Here is a 15,285-nt window from a genome sequence, read left to right on the forward strand (position 1 = left end):
CTTAATGTTACAAATAAAACAAAATAAACTGACTTGTTTCAATAAAAGATTTAAATATGCGCAAACTTGGTTGAAAAGAAAGAAAAGAGACATCTTAATAGAAGAATTGTCTTAGCTCATGAGTAATTGGAGACCAGCCCATAGAAAGATTCCTCTGAAGTTTGCTTTTATCAGTTTGGACAAGACAGGCAGAGGGAAATAAATTTTGGGAAAATTTGGCTGATACTTTTGGCTTTAGAGTGGCAAATTACTTCTCTATGCTTCTCATGATGTTTGGACATTCAACCTTCATTGATTCAACCTTCTCAAACCATCTACACATCTAGTAGTGAAATAAACGTTTAAAGCAACAAATATGTGATGAGGTTAAACTTTCAGAAACATAATTTCAAATATAAATTCAACATAACTTCATAATGTATAAAAACATTCAACCTGAAATTCTTCAAACATTATCTTTTACATTCCTATTATTTCAGTAACTGAAGTAATAGGAATGTCAATATGACATCTGATCTAATTTAACTATTAAAATACAATTGTCTATAAAGTTATTAGAGTAAAAGTTAAACACTTAGGTAATTTAGTTATTGGCCAGAAATGGTCTCTCAGGAGGTCTGTTCAACATCATTTTGTCACAGTGTTTAACTTTGGACATACTGTCAGACTCCCACTTGGGTAAAGAGGTCAGCTCAGGCTAGCGTGCTAATCCTACAGTCTACCTGTAATAACAACGTAGGTATGACTTTTTTATTAGGCCATCACACAGGTGGTGTGCCAAATGATTGAGACCGTTATGCTACCAACCAGTGTGGTAGAGGGCAAGGGACTGAAAAAGCTAGTTCGGTACGTCAAGCCCCAGTATGTTATGCCATTGAGGGCTACTGTGACTGTGACATATTGTGAGGAGGATGAGCTAAAAGTCAAGCTAACCAGGGCAGATAAGCTAGCTCTGACCACTGACTGCTGGACAGCTCTCACAAACGAAAGCTACATCACAACTTTTCTTAAAAGTTCACCGGTTAGTTACTGGTCAATGGGTGCCGGTCTATCAAAGGCAAAATGAACTGAAACTGACATCCCAAGCATGAACATATGCATTTCATTGTGGTACCAAAATATTCATCAATGAATAAAGAGTCAAGTCAATTAGAGGTAATGACAATATGTAACTAGTTTAGCATTATAATTATTATTCTTAGTTACAGCTACAATCTTGTGGAATCAACTGTTCTACACTGTAAGCTACCTCTACAGATGTACTATGGGCTTCTATCCATGTTATTGTTCCTGATAAGATGTAGGTGCCATCTCTGTGGGTTTTTTTCCATTTAAAACAACTATGTCTTTGATATTTGATTATCAGAGCATTTCTGTGGTACTTTTGAGTGATCTATAAAGATGGCAAGGATAATAAAGGCTGTGATCCACACATGCATGTTTACACTCTGCATTTTAACCATTTGTCTTCACCTTGGAAAAGCACTCCCAATGGGCTTGGTAATATCTCTTCTGTCTAGATCGATCCTTTAAGATTGCTGTGCAGCACTAAGCACTGTTGGAGATTCTTTGAAAAATAGTTTGACGCCACCTACAGTACTTGAAATAACTCTGATTATCTTGCTTTGCTTACTTTTATTTATGTGAAATGCTTTAGATTGGTTCAATTTTTGCTGGATTAGTGCTGGATGTGGACATTATGAAGCTGGAAAGCAAAGTCTCAGTTTATTTACAGAATATTTCAAGGAAATCGGCTGCTGTATGAATGCATCTGTTAACCACCTGCTGTATAGTTCTTTAAAATACCAGGCCTACTGTGCTGTGGATAGTTCAGATTGTTGCCTGAGAGGATCTTTGTCCAATAGTTCATTTAGAAGACAGCTTGATTAAGTAGTCTGCCTTGAGAAAAAGACTGGTAGCCATAAAATTGTCTGGTTGCTAAGAAATCAATACATATTTGCAGCCCCGGTTTATACAGCAGAAAGTGCAAGTACAATACAACTCAACTTGCTTTAAGAATTTATTTTGAATCAATGGATTGCAGTAATCCTCAGGAGTTCTGAACAAGTGAAACTGCACTGGAAACATCTGAAATTATATCACCCTATTCAGAGATTCTTTGTTTGAAGGAAAACAAGTTTTTAAGACTTACAGATTTACGTTCCAGTTATCAGAACTTTATGAGATGTGCTGTGCTGTGTTCGCAGGTTCTGAACATCTTCCACGGGTGTCAGAGTGGCTCTGGATTTACTTATCAGAGCCTCATTTTGGCTGTGTACCAGAGTGATATTAAATTTAGGAACCTTCAGGCAGAGCTAGAAGTGTTGTCAATCATGCTTGTTTAAGCTAAAAAGAAGTAACACCCATAAACAAAAGCTTTCCTTAAGAATCGATATAGCTACAGCCACTATTCTGCTGTAAAATCACACTTTTTAAAAACTGCTGAGGCAAAATGAGAAACAGCAGCTCTCACCAGTTTTTAGAAGGCGCTGGTAAAAGTCTCTTACAATCCCAAATGAGCTTCTAACTCTCAGCTCTTGGCTCCCCCTCGCCTTTTTCACAGCTTCTAGTTCACCTCACTCACCTGTATCTTTACCTGAATGTGAGTAGATTGATACCACTCTCATACTGTATGTGTCCATTATGTGTGAGTCTCTGGACTCGCCACTTGTTGCTTGGCAACCTCACAGCAATAACAAGACTCCAGGAAGTCACTCCTCTCTCAGCAAAAAAAAAAAAAAAAAAAAAGTCTGACTCATAACCCTCCTGTTTTTACACTTCGGTTTTTGCACATACACAGATCCAGGCTAGCTTCTTTCGCCGGTTTCCAGTCTTTATGCTAAGCTAAGCTAACTGCCTCTTGGCTGTAGCTTCATATTTACCAGACAGATATGAGAGTGGATTATCTCTCAACCCTCAGCAAGAAAAGAAATATGCATATTTCCACAAAATGTCAAACTACTCCTTTGACAGATAGACAGGCATGGATAGCTCATGGTCATCACATCATGTTTCCTAATCTTCATTGTTCTGGATACAAGATGGAAAATGTCATGTCTCTTCTAGTTCTTATATGAAAAGTTTGAGGTTACCATGTAGTCAAAAAACACCACATTATTAGCTACCAGATTTACTTTGTACGCTACCAAGTGACAAACTGTTCACATTTTAACATGTCATCTAAGTGAGTTTGAGTTTTTGGATTTAATACACGTATAGCAGTTAAGATAATAATTGTGCAATCTGTTTACTACCTAGCAAAGTGACTGTAGGTGAATTCATGGTTCAAACTTCATTTTCACTGGAGTAAGGCAGGGAAGTAAATATCTCACTCTCTCTGCATGTTGGATTCAAAGCTCAGTGATAAAAAGCTTTACTTGTCCATGGGGAATTAAACATTTCTTACACAAAGCAGGCTGAATTAAACATGACAGTGATTCCATTTTCATATAAACATAATTTCCCTTTAATGATTGTTCTGCAAAAGAGGATCTAAAGGAAATGTGTTTTGTTGTAGGGTGTAATTCATATCTTTATGTTCAAAAACAACCGCCGTGGTGAAGTGCTTGCATTATTCATCAGAAACTGTTCTGCATGTGTCAGTGGGAAAAGGAGTAGGGGCTGTGTCATAAATGAATGCAACTGACATTTTCTCCTGGTACCTAACTTTAACTGCACTACCAAGATGTGAATCACTCCACCTCTACACACACACACAGGCATAAGGCTTTTAACCTGTGCAGAATATAAGCAAAAATTGAGCTTGTGCTGCAAAACAGTTCCCAGAGGAGCTAGAGTAGAAGTTTTAAAAAATGAACTAACATCCCCAAATGCTACCAGTGGCAATTAAATAAGCGCGGACTGTTCAGCAAGAGAGCTGCTGCTGTCTTGCAAAAATGGGCAGGAAACATAATTATCTCTTTTTCTCAACTCATGAAAATGTCACAATGACAAAACAATGAAACACCATTTTTGGGAAAGTATTTAAACTTAATATACTATATATGACCTTTTCTAAATCACAAGCAGCATTCTAGTCATAGCTATGCATATTTTATAGGTTTTTTTATGGACTTTCTGAAAGTAGGGGGACTTGGAAGTGACAGGTTTAAAAAAAAAAGAAAAAAAGAAAATGCATAATACAACTGTTTTCACAAGCTGAGTACTGCTTCTCATGACAAGTAAACCCTTTAAATCAGTCACACCCTTGATTGAAATTACACATTTTTCATTTTCCTTCACAGTACCACCAAAAATCATCAACTTGTCAAGAGATATTGTGGTAAACGAAGGCTCCAATGTCACCCTGATGTGCCAAGCCAACGGTAAACCAGAGCCTTCCATCAGCTGGAAACTCATCTCCCCTTCAGGTAAATTGTTTGTCTGTAAATAAAAACATGAGCTACAGACCAGTTTTCTGCTATATTGATATTTTCCTCTTAAATCTATCACTTGTCTTCCTGTGCCTCCTACTGCATTTTTCTCACTGTACCTCCCTGTGCCTTTCTCTCTTCCCCTCACTCCTCTGTGTTTATCACACCATCTTTGACTTTGTTTGACCCCTGGTGGATTTCTCGCTTCACTTATTACCCATCATTACCTGCTTCTAGATCATCATTACAATGTAATTGTTCGCAGGAAAATAAACTGGCCTTGTTGTAATTGGACTAATTAATTAGGATAATTGGATGGATGTAAATGTTGTGGAGGCACTTTGAATGACAGGATTAATGCAGAGAACATTAACACAGTGTGAAGCTTTATGCATATACGAGCGTGCCACATCAAGTATGTCCAAAATCGTGTTAGTTTTATTGTACACGTTCAATGGCATTTATTCCGCTTTTCTCAGTCAAGACTGAAGGAAACCAAATGCTAGTTGCTATTTTTGTACACAAATGTGTCCATGCAAGATGCTTGCATTCATAATGAATTACATTTAAAAGCCAGAGCTTTTGTGCTTTCATCTGCGCTGTCCTTTGTATTGAAGCAGGGATCTGGGAATTGAAATGTTAATATGACACAAGTGTGACTGACCTGTGTAAGGAGATAAGCAGGGAGAGGGGACACTCATTGGCTCCTATTTGTAAAATACGACATGCTTGTGCATACATTATCATGCAGACTGTGTTAAAGAGACAAGCGAGGATGGGTGTTGTTGGACTTCTTTGTTAGAGGTGCAAGCAGCGAAGCTCGCTGCTGGAGCCCTATTGTTTTTGTTCTCATTATTCTTCTTTCTTTCTTCTTCTTTTTCTTCCTCTTCTTCTTTTTCTCCACTTAAAGTGTTTGTGCAGCAAAAACAGAAAGACTAGAAGTCACCAAAATTGGCAGGTGGATTTGCAAATTCCACTCATTACTCAGGCACATAAAATGATACTCATTGACCTCAAGGTGGCGCTGTAACAATCAAGTTTACATTTTCGCAATTATCTCGAAAATGGCTTGTTTTAGAGTGAAAATTCGTTCATAATTTTAATCTCTCAATTCATCTGCATCTTTGCTCCAATGGTCTTCTGCTCTAAAATATCAAATTTTACAATTTTTTTTCAATTTTCTTAGAAACCTGTTTTCAAGAACTCGTTAGAAACCGTTGGGCCAATTGTCCCAGAACATTGTCAGTTTTATCTACGATCAAGGAAATTTCAATATGTGAATCCGATTTGAAATTATACATTTTTAGACCTGACTTCAAGGCAGTACTTTACTGTACGCAGAACTAAGTTAATGTTTAGTGTCAACAGCTGTCAGAGATAAATGTGCTCTCCTGATGGTCTAGCTGTCTAAACATGAGCCTTATAACTGTAAGGGCACTGGTTCAAATCCTTTTTGCAATTTTTCACAATCTGTTTGGACCCCAATTATTGCCGCTTGTGGCTATATTTTTCTTTGTTTTTGGTTTTAAGGAGAGAAGGCAGATCCCTGCTACCAGTCAGGCTCTTTGGGTCAAAGTGTCAAAAGTATGGGGACTTTGATATCAGCAACCAGTATGACATTGTTTATGTGGCTGTTGTAGAGATTGGAGTATCTTCTTGTTGTCTCGTATTGTCATTCTGTGGTTTTGGTCCCGCGAGCTTCTCAGTCATCTGTGCAGCATTTATCAGTAACAGAGCCTCGCAGCTTCTGTATGAACAACAGAAGAGTGAGTCAGACCTCCCATCCTGCTGTAACTTGCTTTCGGCTGGATTCACTGCTTGATCCACAAGATGAGCATTAATATTTATGCTGCCCATGTTGTTGTACATCATAAATTCTCTGTGTTAAACAAGTTAATGACATTGCCCACTCTGGTTTGAGTGACACAGTGTCTAGCATCCAATAAAACTTTATGTTTAATGAGTGAGTGTTGGGGCATATTGTTCAGGTCTGGCTCAGGCCTCTAGACTGCTGCTGTATGCTTAGCATACTAAGCCAAGAATGCAATACACATCCTGTGGTATGGTACCTTTCAACAGCAGGAAAACTTGCTGGACTGAGGTGCGAAGTTCTAACAGAGAGGGTTCTTGCAGTATACAAACAAACAGCAGCTTAATACTCCTGACTCCTGACACAAGCTGGAGTCTTAACCACAAAATAAGTTGTTGCCCTCAGAAGTAATGCAATATAAACACCACAACTGTTAAAATGTAGAAGAGGAAAAAAAAAAAATCTATTTCTAGTTTTGGTCCAGGGTATGAACTACAGGGGAGCCAGGGGGAGTTGGCTCCTCTAGTAAGATGTGAACTCCCCTGAAAACATAATTTTTGAAATCATGGGGGGTTTCTAAAACATTGACAATATGCTATTTTTGTCATTCATTTCTATTTCTGTATCTTCATCATCATGGATCATGCGTAAAATTAGGCTATTATTGATGTATGATTCATGCATGAGGGTGATTCATCAGTAATTCCCTTTAATAAAGATACTGGCAACTTAACCCTCTTTCACTCAAAGATGAGTAAAAAACAAATTTTCTTAGCTCCACTCAGTCAGCACATTACTCCACATTTCTTCAAATCACCATTACTCATTTCTCTCTTTTGTAGTCAGCATACAGATATGTCAAAAAGAAAACAAGGAAGTTTACTTGCAAATTTCCCCCAAACCCCCCCACTCATCCGCCAATAAAAAAAGTAAGTTTCCCTCAAAGCCATGGCATAGTTCACACCCTGTTTTGGTCCACTGGTACGTATAAATAAGTCGAGCCTGTCAGTTTCAAAGCATCTTCAGTGAATGCAATACATGTATCTAATCTTCATTTGTAAGAAATTTGTTTCAATATACAGTATAAATATTTGGCTACAAATGTACTTTACTGCAACCCCAGCATTATTCCCACTTCTTTTCCCTCATATTCTATCACATATCAATGACATATATCAGCTGTCATCCATACACCTGCGGTTAAACCTTTGTTAGAGCGTTTAACTTTCACTCTTTGGTTTTCTCACTTTTGCTTAATTCTCAAAGGACTGATGGCAGAAAACAGCACTTAGGACTCTTTAAAAAGCTTCCAGATATAGTGGAAATGTAAACTTTGTCCAAAGGTGCACTGCTTGACTGGCCCTCAAGAAAGCATATCTGAAGAAATTTCATAGAATGGGCCATAGTTGGAGATGGTCTTGAGATTGTCAGTTTGCATTGTAGCAGATTTACTCCTCTTTTAAGTTTGGCCCTGGATGGAGAAGCTAATATTTGTGAAGTCCAGTTTTAAACAGGGGTGAGATGAGATTACAGCAGGGATTGGATCTTTTCAACATACTGTACCTATAGTTAATGATTGCAGTTGTTTATTTTTTTTTTGTTTTTGCAACTGACTGATGAATAAATGCAGGTTGCATTAATTGATTTAGTACAGACTTTAATCTGAATATGTTTGCATTCAATGAAAATGAGTGAAACAATGCGGTCAGGAGTTGGAATGTTCTGGTCCAATTCAAGTTCATATTTCTGAAGATCTTAAAAAGAGGCTTTTTTGTGCTTTGTTATCTGAGCCAGGGATAGACCGCTAACCACTGCATCTCCCTTGAGACTGTGGATCCTCTGACCTGCGCTTACAGCACAAAAAGATGCTGAAGACAAATGTTCATTGTCCCATCACTTCATGAGAACAATGCAACCTTATAGGCGTTGTTTCATGGGTTATCCATAAAAATACATCCATTAGTTGAAGGTCCATCCTCAAAAGGAAAGATTCATTGTTCAAGTCCAAGAAGACAGTCCAAGATGAGTTCAATGAGAGTTTAGAGGAAATTAGGCCATTGGCATCAGCAGATCACAGATTCAAATCTGCAAAGTCTGCCATCCATGGTCCAAACTGAATTACACTAAATGGATCATGATAGTTGTTGCCATGAGCAAAAGTTGACTTTTCCACTGCATCAAATGCATCTGTTTTCTTCTGGCCAACTGTACTGGATTTGAGAAAATCTGTTGGAACAATAAGCCACAGAGTCGAGGCAATCATGCCTTCACTCTCATTTCTTAAGGAGCAAGATCTTTAAGAGATAACCCCACTGCCTTTACTGTCCTCCAGCAGAGCAGCAATCACAACTCACACTGGGAATGTGGCAACTTAATGGTGGTGTTGGCCATGGCATCTGGGCCTATGGTGACTTATGGTAGACATCACTATTGTTAGTCAATATATGTGAGCATGGTAGACAGTCGTATCACTTCCAGGTGTTGACAGTTCCTGTGAAAGGATACAATAACCTCATAAACTACTGCTGTACTTTGGCAGAAAGGTTCATATATTATTGATTTTTACTGTGCGATACTGATTTGGCATCTCATTATCGCGTTCTGTTGTATCCTCACACAGCAGCTGTAAGAATTAACAGGGAGGTAAGGGAGTGATATCCGCTGACTCGTTGAAAGGCGGTGATGCATTGCGTCTCTGGAGGATTTTGGCTTGGTGCTTTATGTGGGTAAACATAACATTAGTTTATTCATTAGCAACCATCAACTCCCACTGGAGCTATGATTGTTGTTGTGAATTCCAGAGTTTTGTTCTTGTTTTTCCGGAGACAAAGGCTCAAAAGTTTTATGAGTCACTGTCAAACACATAGCATGTGCTGGCACTGTGAATTAGTCTGACCAAGGACTTTTAGGTCATTCAGTTCTGGTCCTTGGCCTGATTATGGTGTGAAGCATTGGATGGAGCTCACTAAGCCCGCAGTTTACAGCCCTCTGCAGAAAGGGATGGGGGCTGGTCAATCTGTGGAAGTATAGGTAAGTATAAGTGTCAGTGCAGCGCTCTTCTTTTGGTGCATATTCCCTAAACATTTATCTACCTCATGTTGCACTGGCTATACAGTCATTGATTAGCTGGTGCCAGACACTATGCACTGTGGATACTCCTGCAAGGCCATGAAGGTGTCAGTATGCTCCAACCCAAGTGCTTGTCAGATGGTCTAACAGCATCTCTCCTTACATCTTCACAACATCAGAACTAGCAGGCTGCATCTGACAATTTCTGTAACTTTCTGAAACTGACAATGCAACACACTTGCCCACTTCACATAGCAACTGGCCAGCTGCACAGAGGTGCAAAAAGAAACCATGATTTGAATTTCTCTCTATTTGTATTTCCATTTCTGTCACTTACTGAATGTATAGACAAGTGGCACGCTATGAATGCCTTCCAGGAAAAACAGTTGGTAGATATGCACCTATGGTTATAGCGTTTGGACCCTCTCTATGATGCCTAGATTTTCACTCCACCTTTGAATGTTGCCATTTGGCTCCAGCAACACTTTTAGGATAAAGAGCAACTTTATTATTAGACCAACACTTTTTGGCTCATGGTCTTCCTAATTGTCACTATAAACATATTACAATGTGGCCATGAACACCTTTGCCTTTGGACATAGTCGGACAACATGCATACCTCTGCCTTAATTTTCCTGCTACATCATAGTTGTGGTCATTGTTTGAAAGTTGATTATCATTACCTTATACATCCATGGGCAGTAAGGCAGAGATCACATCACTCTCCATGCCTCAAAACATTCATGTGATGAGTGTGGCAAAGGAACAGTGAGAGAAAATTGTGAGTGGTTCATATTTACCAAGAAAAAAAAAACGATGATCTATTTGATGGCACCACAGTCTAGTGAAACTGACACATAAATGGCAGCATGAAGTTTAAGTGGTCCTGTTTTTCCATTTCAGTGCTCAGATGTTCTAGCTGAGAGTATAAGGAAGTACATATAATGCCTAATTAGGAAAAAAAAACCTGCTCATTTGCCTTTTCTCTTGAACAGCCCAATCAATAGCCTATGAAATGAACTGAGGATGTTTATCCTATTTCAATATGATCATGGACCGGATTGGACAATTGCACCTGAAAGAGGTTTTACAGGAGAATGAGCAGTCTCCTCACCCTTTTGTAATTTTTAGTCCTAATTAGACAAATAGTAAATTAGTGACTTGTAAAGGTCTGACAGAATTGACTGCTGGGCCAGAGGGGGTGACCCGAGTGTTTCCGAGGCATGAGACTGAACCACTTAGCTATCTGGGAACCATCGCTGTGAAATCTCATTAACTGGATCCAACAGCTGGGTTTGTAAGCTGCCTTTACTTCCTGGCTCTGATGTGAACAACAGAGCTGTTTTCTCCTCAGACCTCCTAAAGGTGCAATCTATTATAATTGTCTGTAAATACATACTCAGCTGGGAGGAGTTTGAGAAAGCTGAGTCATCCAGTCAGTCAGTTATTACTGTGCACAACACTTGGCTGAAAACTAGACTTTCGATATATCTTTATATATTTGCTGTATGTAACATTAATATATTTACATAACTTTCATATCTTCATTGTGTTGAGTATTTTGTTTGAGTTGAAGACATCTGTATTTCAAAAAAAACAAAACAAAACTTTTTTATACTACTTTTATGAAAATGTCATTTAATAGTGTCTTGATGGAGAATTTATTTTTCTCCTCTTTCATTTTTTTTCCCTGGAGGAATATTTATGTTGGTGCCCAATGTAATAATTGCCTCTTGTAGTAGGAGTGACATTCTAAAAGAGACAAAAAATGTACTGACTACAGACGATATTTCTGTTTTATGTAGGAGAGGTGTCAATATGGCATAGACCCTCTCTTGTTTATAACGTTTGATAAATGTGGACTACAAGCTGCAATTATAGAGGGTAGAGGGTGCCTTGGTGACTTATCACCCTAGGGTGCAAGCATTTGTTACATCGACGGTTCAAATCAGGTTTCTTTGCATCTCTCCGGCATCTTTCATGTTTTTCAATGGTGTGTTTTCCAATAAAGCAAAGACCTTAAAACTAATCTTTTATAGAGACAGTTCAGATCACAAATTCTGATCTCTGCTGTGCATCTGTGCCCTGCAAGATAGCTGCGGAAGTGTGTGTGTGTATGTGTATGTGTGTGTGTATGTGTGCCGCATGTGGCTACACTTCCTCTAAGTCTGAATTTTTAGAGCAACACCAAACTGATTGAGAATCTTTATATAAAACAAGCCATTTCTCTGACAGCGTGGCAGCCCCATTCAGAGGCATTCTTTATTCCATGCTCATTTCAGCACTCTTCATGATCAAAATAGATGCAGTGATGGGCTTCTTATATTTATTTATCTGTTTAAAATCCATATCTGAGAAAGTACATTGAAATTCATAGTGAAGATCTTTTTTGTTGTTGTTGTTGTTGTTGTTTTGTTTTTTTTAGCAGGCACCAACAAAACTACAATTCAGGAATGTCTATTGGCTTTTAGTTTAGTGTGGGATAAAAATGTAAATAGACTAGCTTCAGCTTGAAGAACTGCCGTTTTGATTTTCCTCATGCAAGATAAAAGGCAAGTGACTTTTTTTGTTTTGTTTTCTGTGTTTCGGTTGTGTTTTTCTCTCAGATGGTTGACTTTCAATGTGCTGATTTACGCTATTTTTTTAGTTACCTTTCTCTTAACAGTTTCATCTCCAGGATTCAACTGAGGGCTTGATAAGAAAGCCTGGTAAGAATACACAGAGGCACACTGCACAGTTGTCACCCTGACTCAGAGAGAGAGAAAACAGCAGATCAGAGCAGAAAATGTCCCAGTACTTGTAGTCCAAACTTCTGTTCCAGTATCTCCCAGCTGCAGAACAACTCTGCTCCAGCCCGGGGCCATTCAGTGTGTGCCCAGCTATTGCAAGCACTCCAGGGTGTTAAAAAGAGTGAATTAAATAAATAAAGATCCTGTGTGTGTGTTTGTGTGTGCGTATTTGTGTGTGTGTGTGCATAAAGATTGATGATTTCAGGCTGAGGCCGGGGCTCTCACACAGCCATGACCCAGCTCCCCCTCACCTTTGATAGATAGATGGCTTTAGGGGCTTGTGGCGGATCAGAAGTGATCCTCGGTATCTCCCACAGACCGCACAACCTGACTGCAAAGTTTGTCAACCCAGGCGGCGGGCTGACGCCCTGGTGCATTAAGACGGCCAGAATGAACATGCACATGATTGAATTTGGCCTAGGAGCAATAAAAGTTTTCCAGATTTGCACTGGCCTGGTAGCTTGGAAATATTCATTTGAAGTTGGAATTGATGGAGTTGGTATTTGTAGATTGGTGCCTTTTTGACCCTGTTAAAGGTGAAAGACAGAAAGCTGTAATTTCATCCCATATCAGTCATTTCAGATGTTCTCGTGTTGCACCTGATTTAGCTTTAGTCTCAGTCATTTGATGAAAATGTGTGTTTGTTTCATTTTAGTCATTTGATTATATTTAATTTTAATTTTTTAAATTATTTTGTCTTCTATGCATTCTCAGGCTGCATCTGTCGCCCTCTTTGATGTGTACAGTTACCATGGTTACAAGTGCAGTTCTCGTCTATTGCAGCGTTAGCAGAAAAGACACTGTTTACCTTTTTATAGCAGACTGCAATGATTCACACACATACACACCCATGTCCATGTCACTGTGCTCTACAGTTATACAACAAACAGACTCTCGTTACTCGTTGTCTTTCTCAAACAGTGTCTGAATAGAGCACACTGTCGTTTTTCTTCACTTGTCATCATTGCAGCTGCTTGTGCTTTCCTCTTCAGAGCAGCTGATTGGTCATTTACTCACTGCTTCAGCAAAATACTGTTCACTGTCTGTTGGATAACATTGACGCAGTAGCTGATATTCTTTTAGTGACCATCTAGACCTTCCTACTACCTATAAACATAAAAGATAGCCGACTGTTAGTAACATTAACGTTACATCCACTGCCCATGATGATGTTCTGCTAAAATTAGCTTTACTTTCTTTTATAAATCTTGTGTGTTGCTCCGCTCGTTTATGTAGGTTGATTGAACTGTTGCTGTTTTGTCTCATTTTCAGTGGGACATTAGTTGAATTTAGTCCATGAATCTTTTTAGTCCTGAATCTTTTTCCTTTCAAGAACTCAGTAGCTAGCTGGTTACATTAATATTAGCTAACATTAGTGACAGAGACATACTAACGTTATGAAATGCAAGATACCGCTTATTAGTGCATTAAGTGCGATTCCTCAGATGCACGCATGTTGTTTAGTAAGACTTTTCATTAAGACAGTAATTTATTCATTCGTTCACCTTTCACGTTATTGTTCGGTTAATTTGTTGCCGAAGATAGTAATATCTTTCCTCATAATTTGTGTTGATTAAATTGACACTGGTTCATTGTTCTTACAGGATGACCCTTAATTATTTTGGTAACCCCCTGTTCTTTCATGTATCTCCACCGACTAGTCAAAATCATCTTCATCATTACTTTCATGCACCAAAATGTACCAGGATTTCCCTAAACTTTGCTGTGGATATTCATGCTCCCTAGATAATGAATCCTGCCAGTAGGACTTTGAGAATAGCAACATTATTAATATGTTGTTCCCCTTGTTGAATTTAACTCCCTTGTTAATTCTTGTTAAAACTTGGTTTTGTCATTTGCCTGTATAAAAGACTACAAGGCAAATTGAATATGTCTATGAATTTTATGTAAATCTGCAAAGTGTACTGAATAATGTTGCCGTCATTTTCTGCATTGATAATCATCAATACCTACATTACAAGTTGATTCAATCGAGCACAGATGAAAAGATGCCAACTAAGAATCACTGAAAATCCCTTACCAACTGATGTTACGTGCTCAAATATAAGATGCTACTTAAATGCACAGTGTGGGGATGTCCTCTTGGGTTCAAGTTGCCTTCATCCACTGCCTCCATGTCAAGCTATATAAAATAGCATTTGAACTGTCAAAATTGGCTAAACATTGGAAGCTGGAGGGAGAAAGGGCAAAATGGGTGCAACTAAAAATGACTATGACAGCACTATTTAAACCATTGCAGGTCTTATCTAAAAAATTAGACAAAATTTCAGGGATGCAGGACATCAATCCTACATTCGACCACTCCAGTAATGTATGGCATATCAACCTGTTTGCACCCCAGATCATCAAATACCGACACTTTGTCACTTCCGTCTGGCCTCTCATGCAGATGCACAAGGCACCCTTTGACGTCTGTATAGCAACGTACCAGCTTTTCAACTAAATCCAATGTAGATCCATCTGCAGCAATATTACACACTCAGAGCAACTGGTGTGGTCTGGCTAGGTTTAGGCACAAAAACCACTTGGTTAGGTTTAGGGAAAGATCATGGCTTGGGTAAAAACGATTGTCATAGCAACAGTAAACACCATGACAAAAAGGTGTCCCGAATCACGGTTGGAAGCAGAAGGTGAACAGTGGTCTCCTGCAGCAAAGTTCACTTTTTGCCATCTAATTATCTAGACATTCATCCATCCCAGCTCCTCCTAAGAAGGAAAATGTCACCTTATATAGACATCATTGGTCTCATGGTGTCTAATAATGACATGGATGGGTTTACATTGCTTGTTAGCTGAAAGTCGGGGGTGGATCTAGAGAAATATGCATGGTGTGGCAAGAGGGTGGAATGGAGACTTTAAGGGGTATATATATGCTGATTTAATCGCAAACAATCACATATATAAATATTTGCTTGGAAAAGCCACCAGTGAAGATATTTTAACTCAAAAACATTACATTATTGTGGCACATGAGTAAAGCAATATCTACAGGTGGCATTAGTAATCAATATTGTTTTATTTCCAAATACATAATATAAGCCCATCAGCTAGCCTAAAATGTGGCCAGAACAGTTTTTTAATTATTTTTAAAATAATTAAACATATGCCTATCACTTAGCCTGTGTTGCCAACGATCCATGATATCCAGTGTTATGCAGCAATGCTGATTATATGGCAAAAGTCGTTTTCTCTGAGCTTCAGTTTGAAAATATGGTGAAAGTGC

At 38.6% G+C, this 15,285-nt stretch overlaps 1 protein-coding gene across 5 annotated transcripts in view; it reads left to right on the top strand.

Moving 5' to 3' along the window:
- The window catches only part of ntm (neurotrimin), a 452,008-nt gene that overhangs the window by 414,773 nt on the left and 21,950 nt on the right, over positions 1-15,285 (top strand). For all 5 annotated transcript variants that reach the window (XM_044370237.1, XM_044370240.1, XM_044370239.1 and 2 more), the window contains one exon: positions 4,245-4,370. In XM_044370237.1, the coding sequence (XP_044226172.1) occupies positions 4,245-4,370 (126 nt within the window). The remainder of the gene's footprint in view (positions 1-4,244; positions 4,371-15,285) is intronic.

The sequence above is a fragment of the Thunnus albacares genome, chromosome 13, assembly GCF_914725855.1.
Source record: "Thunnus albacares chromosome 13, fThuAlb1.1, whole genome shotgun sequence".
Classification (NCBI taxonomy): domain Eukaryota; kingdom Metazoa; phylum Chordata; class Actinopteri; order Scombriformes; family Scombridae; genus Thunnus; species Thunnus albacares.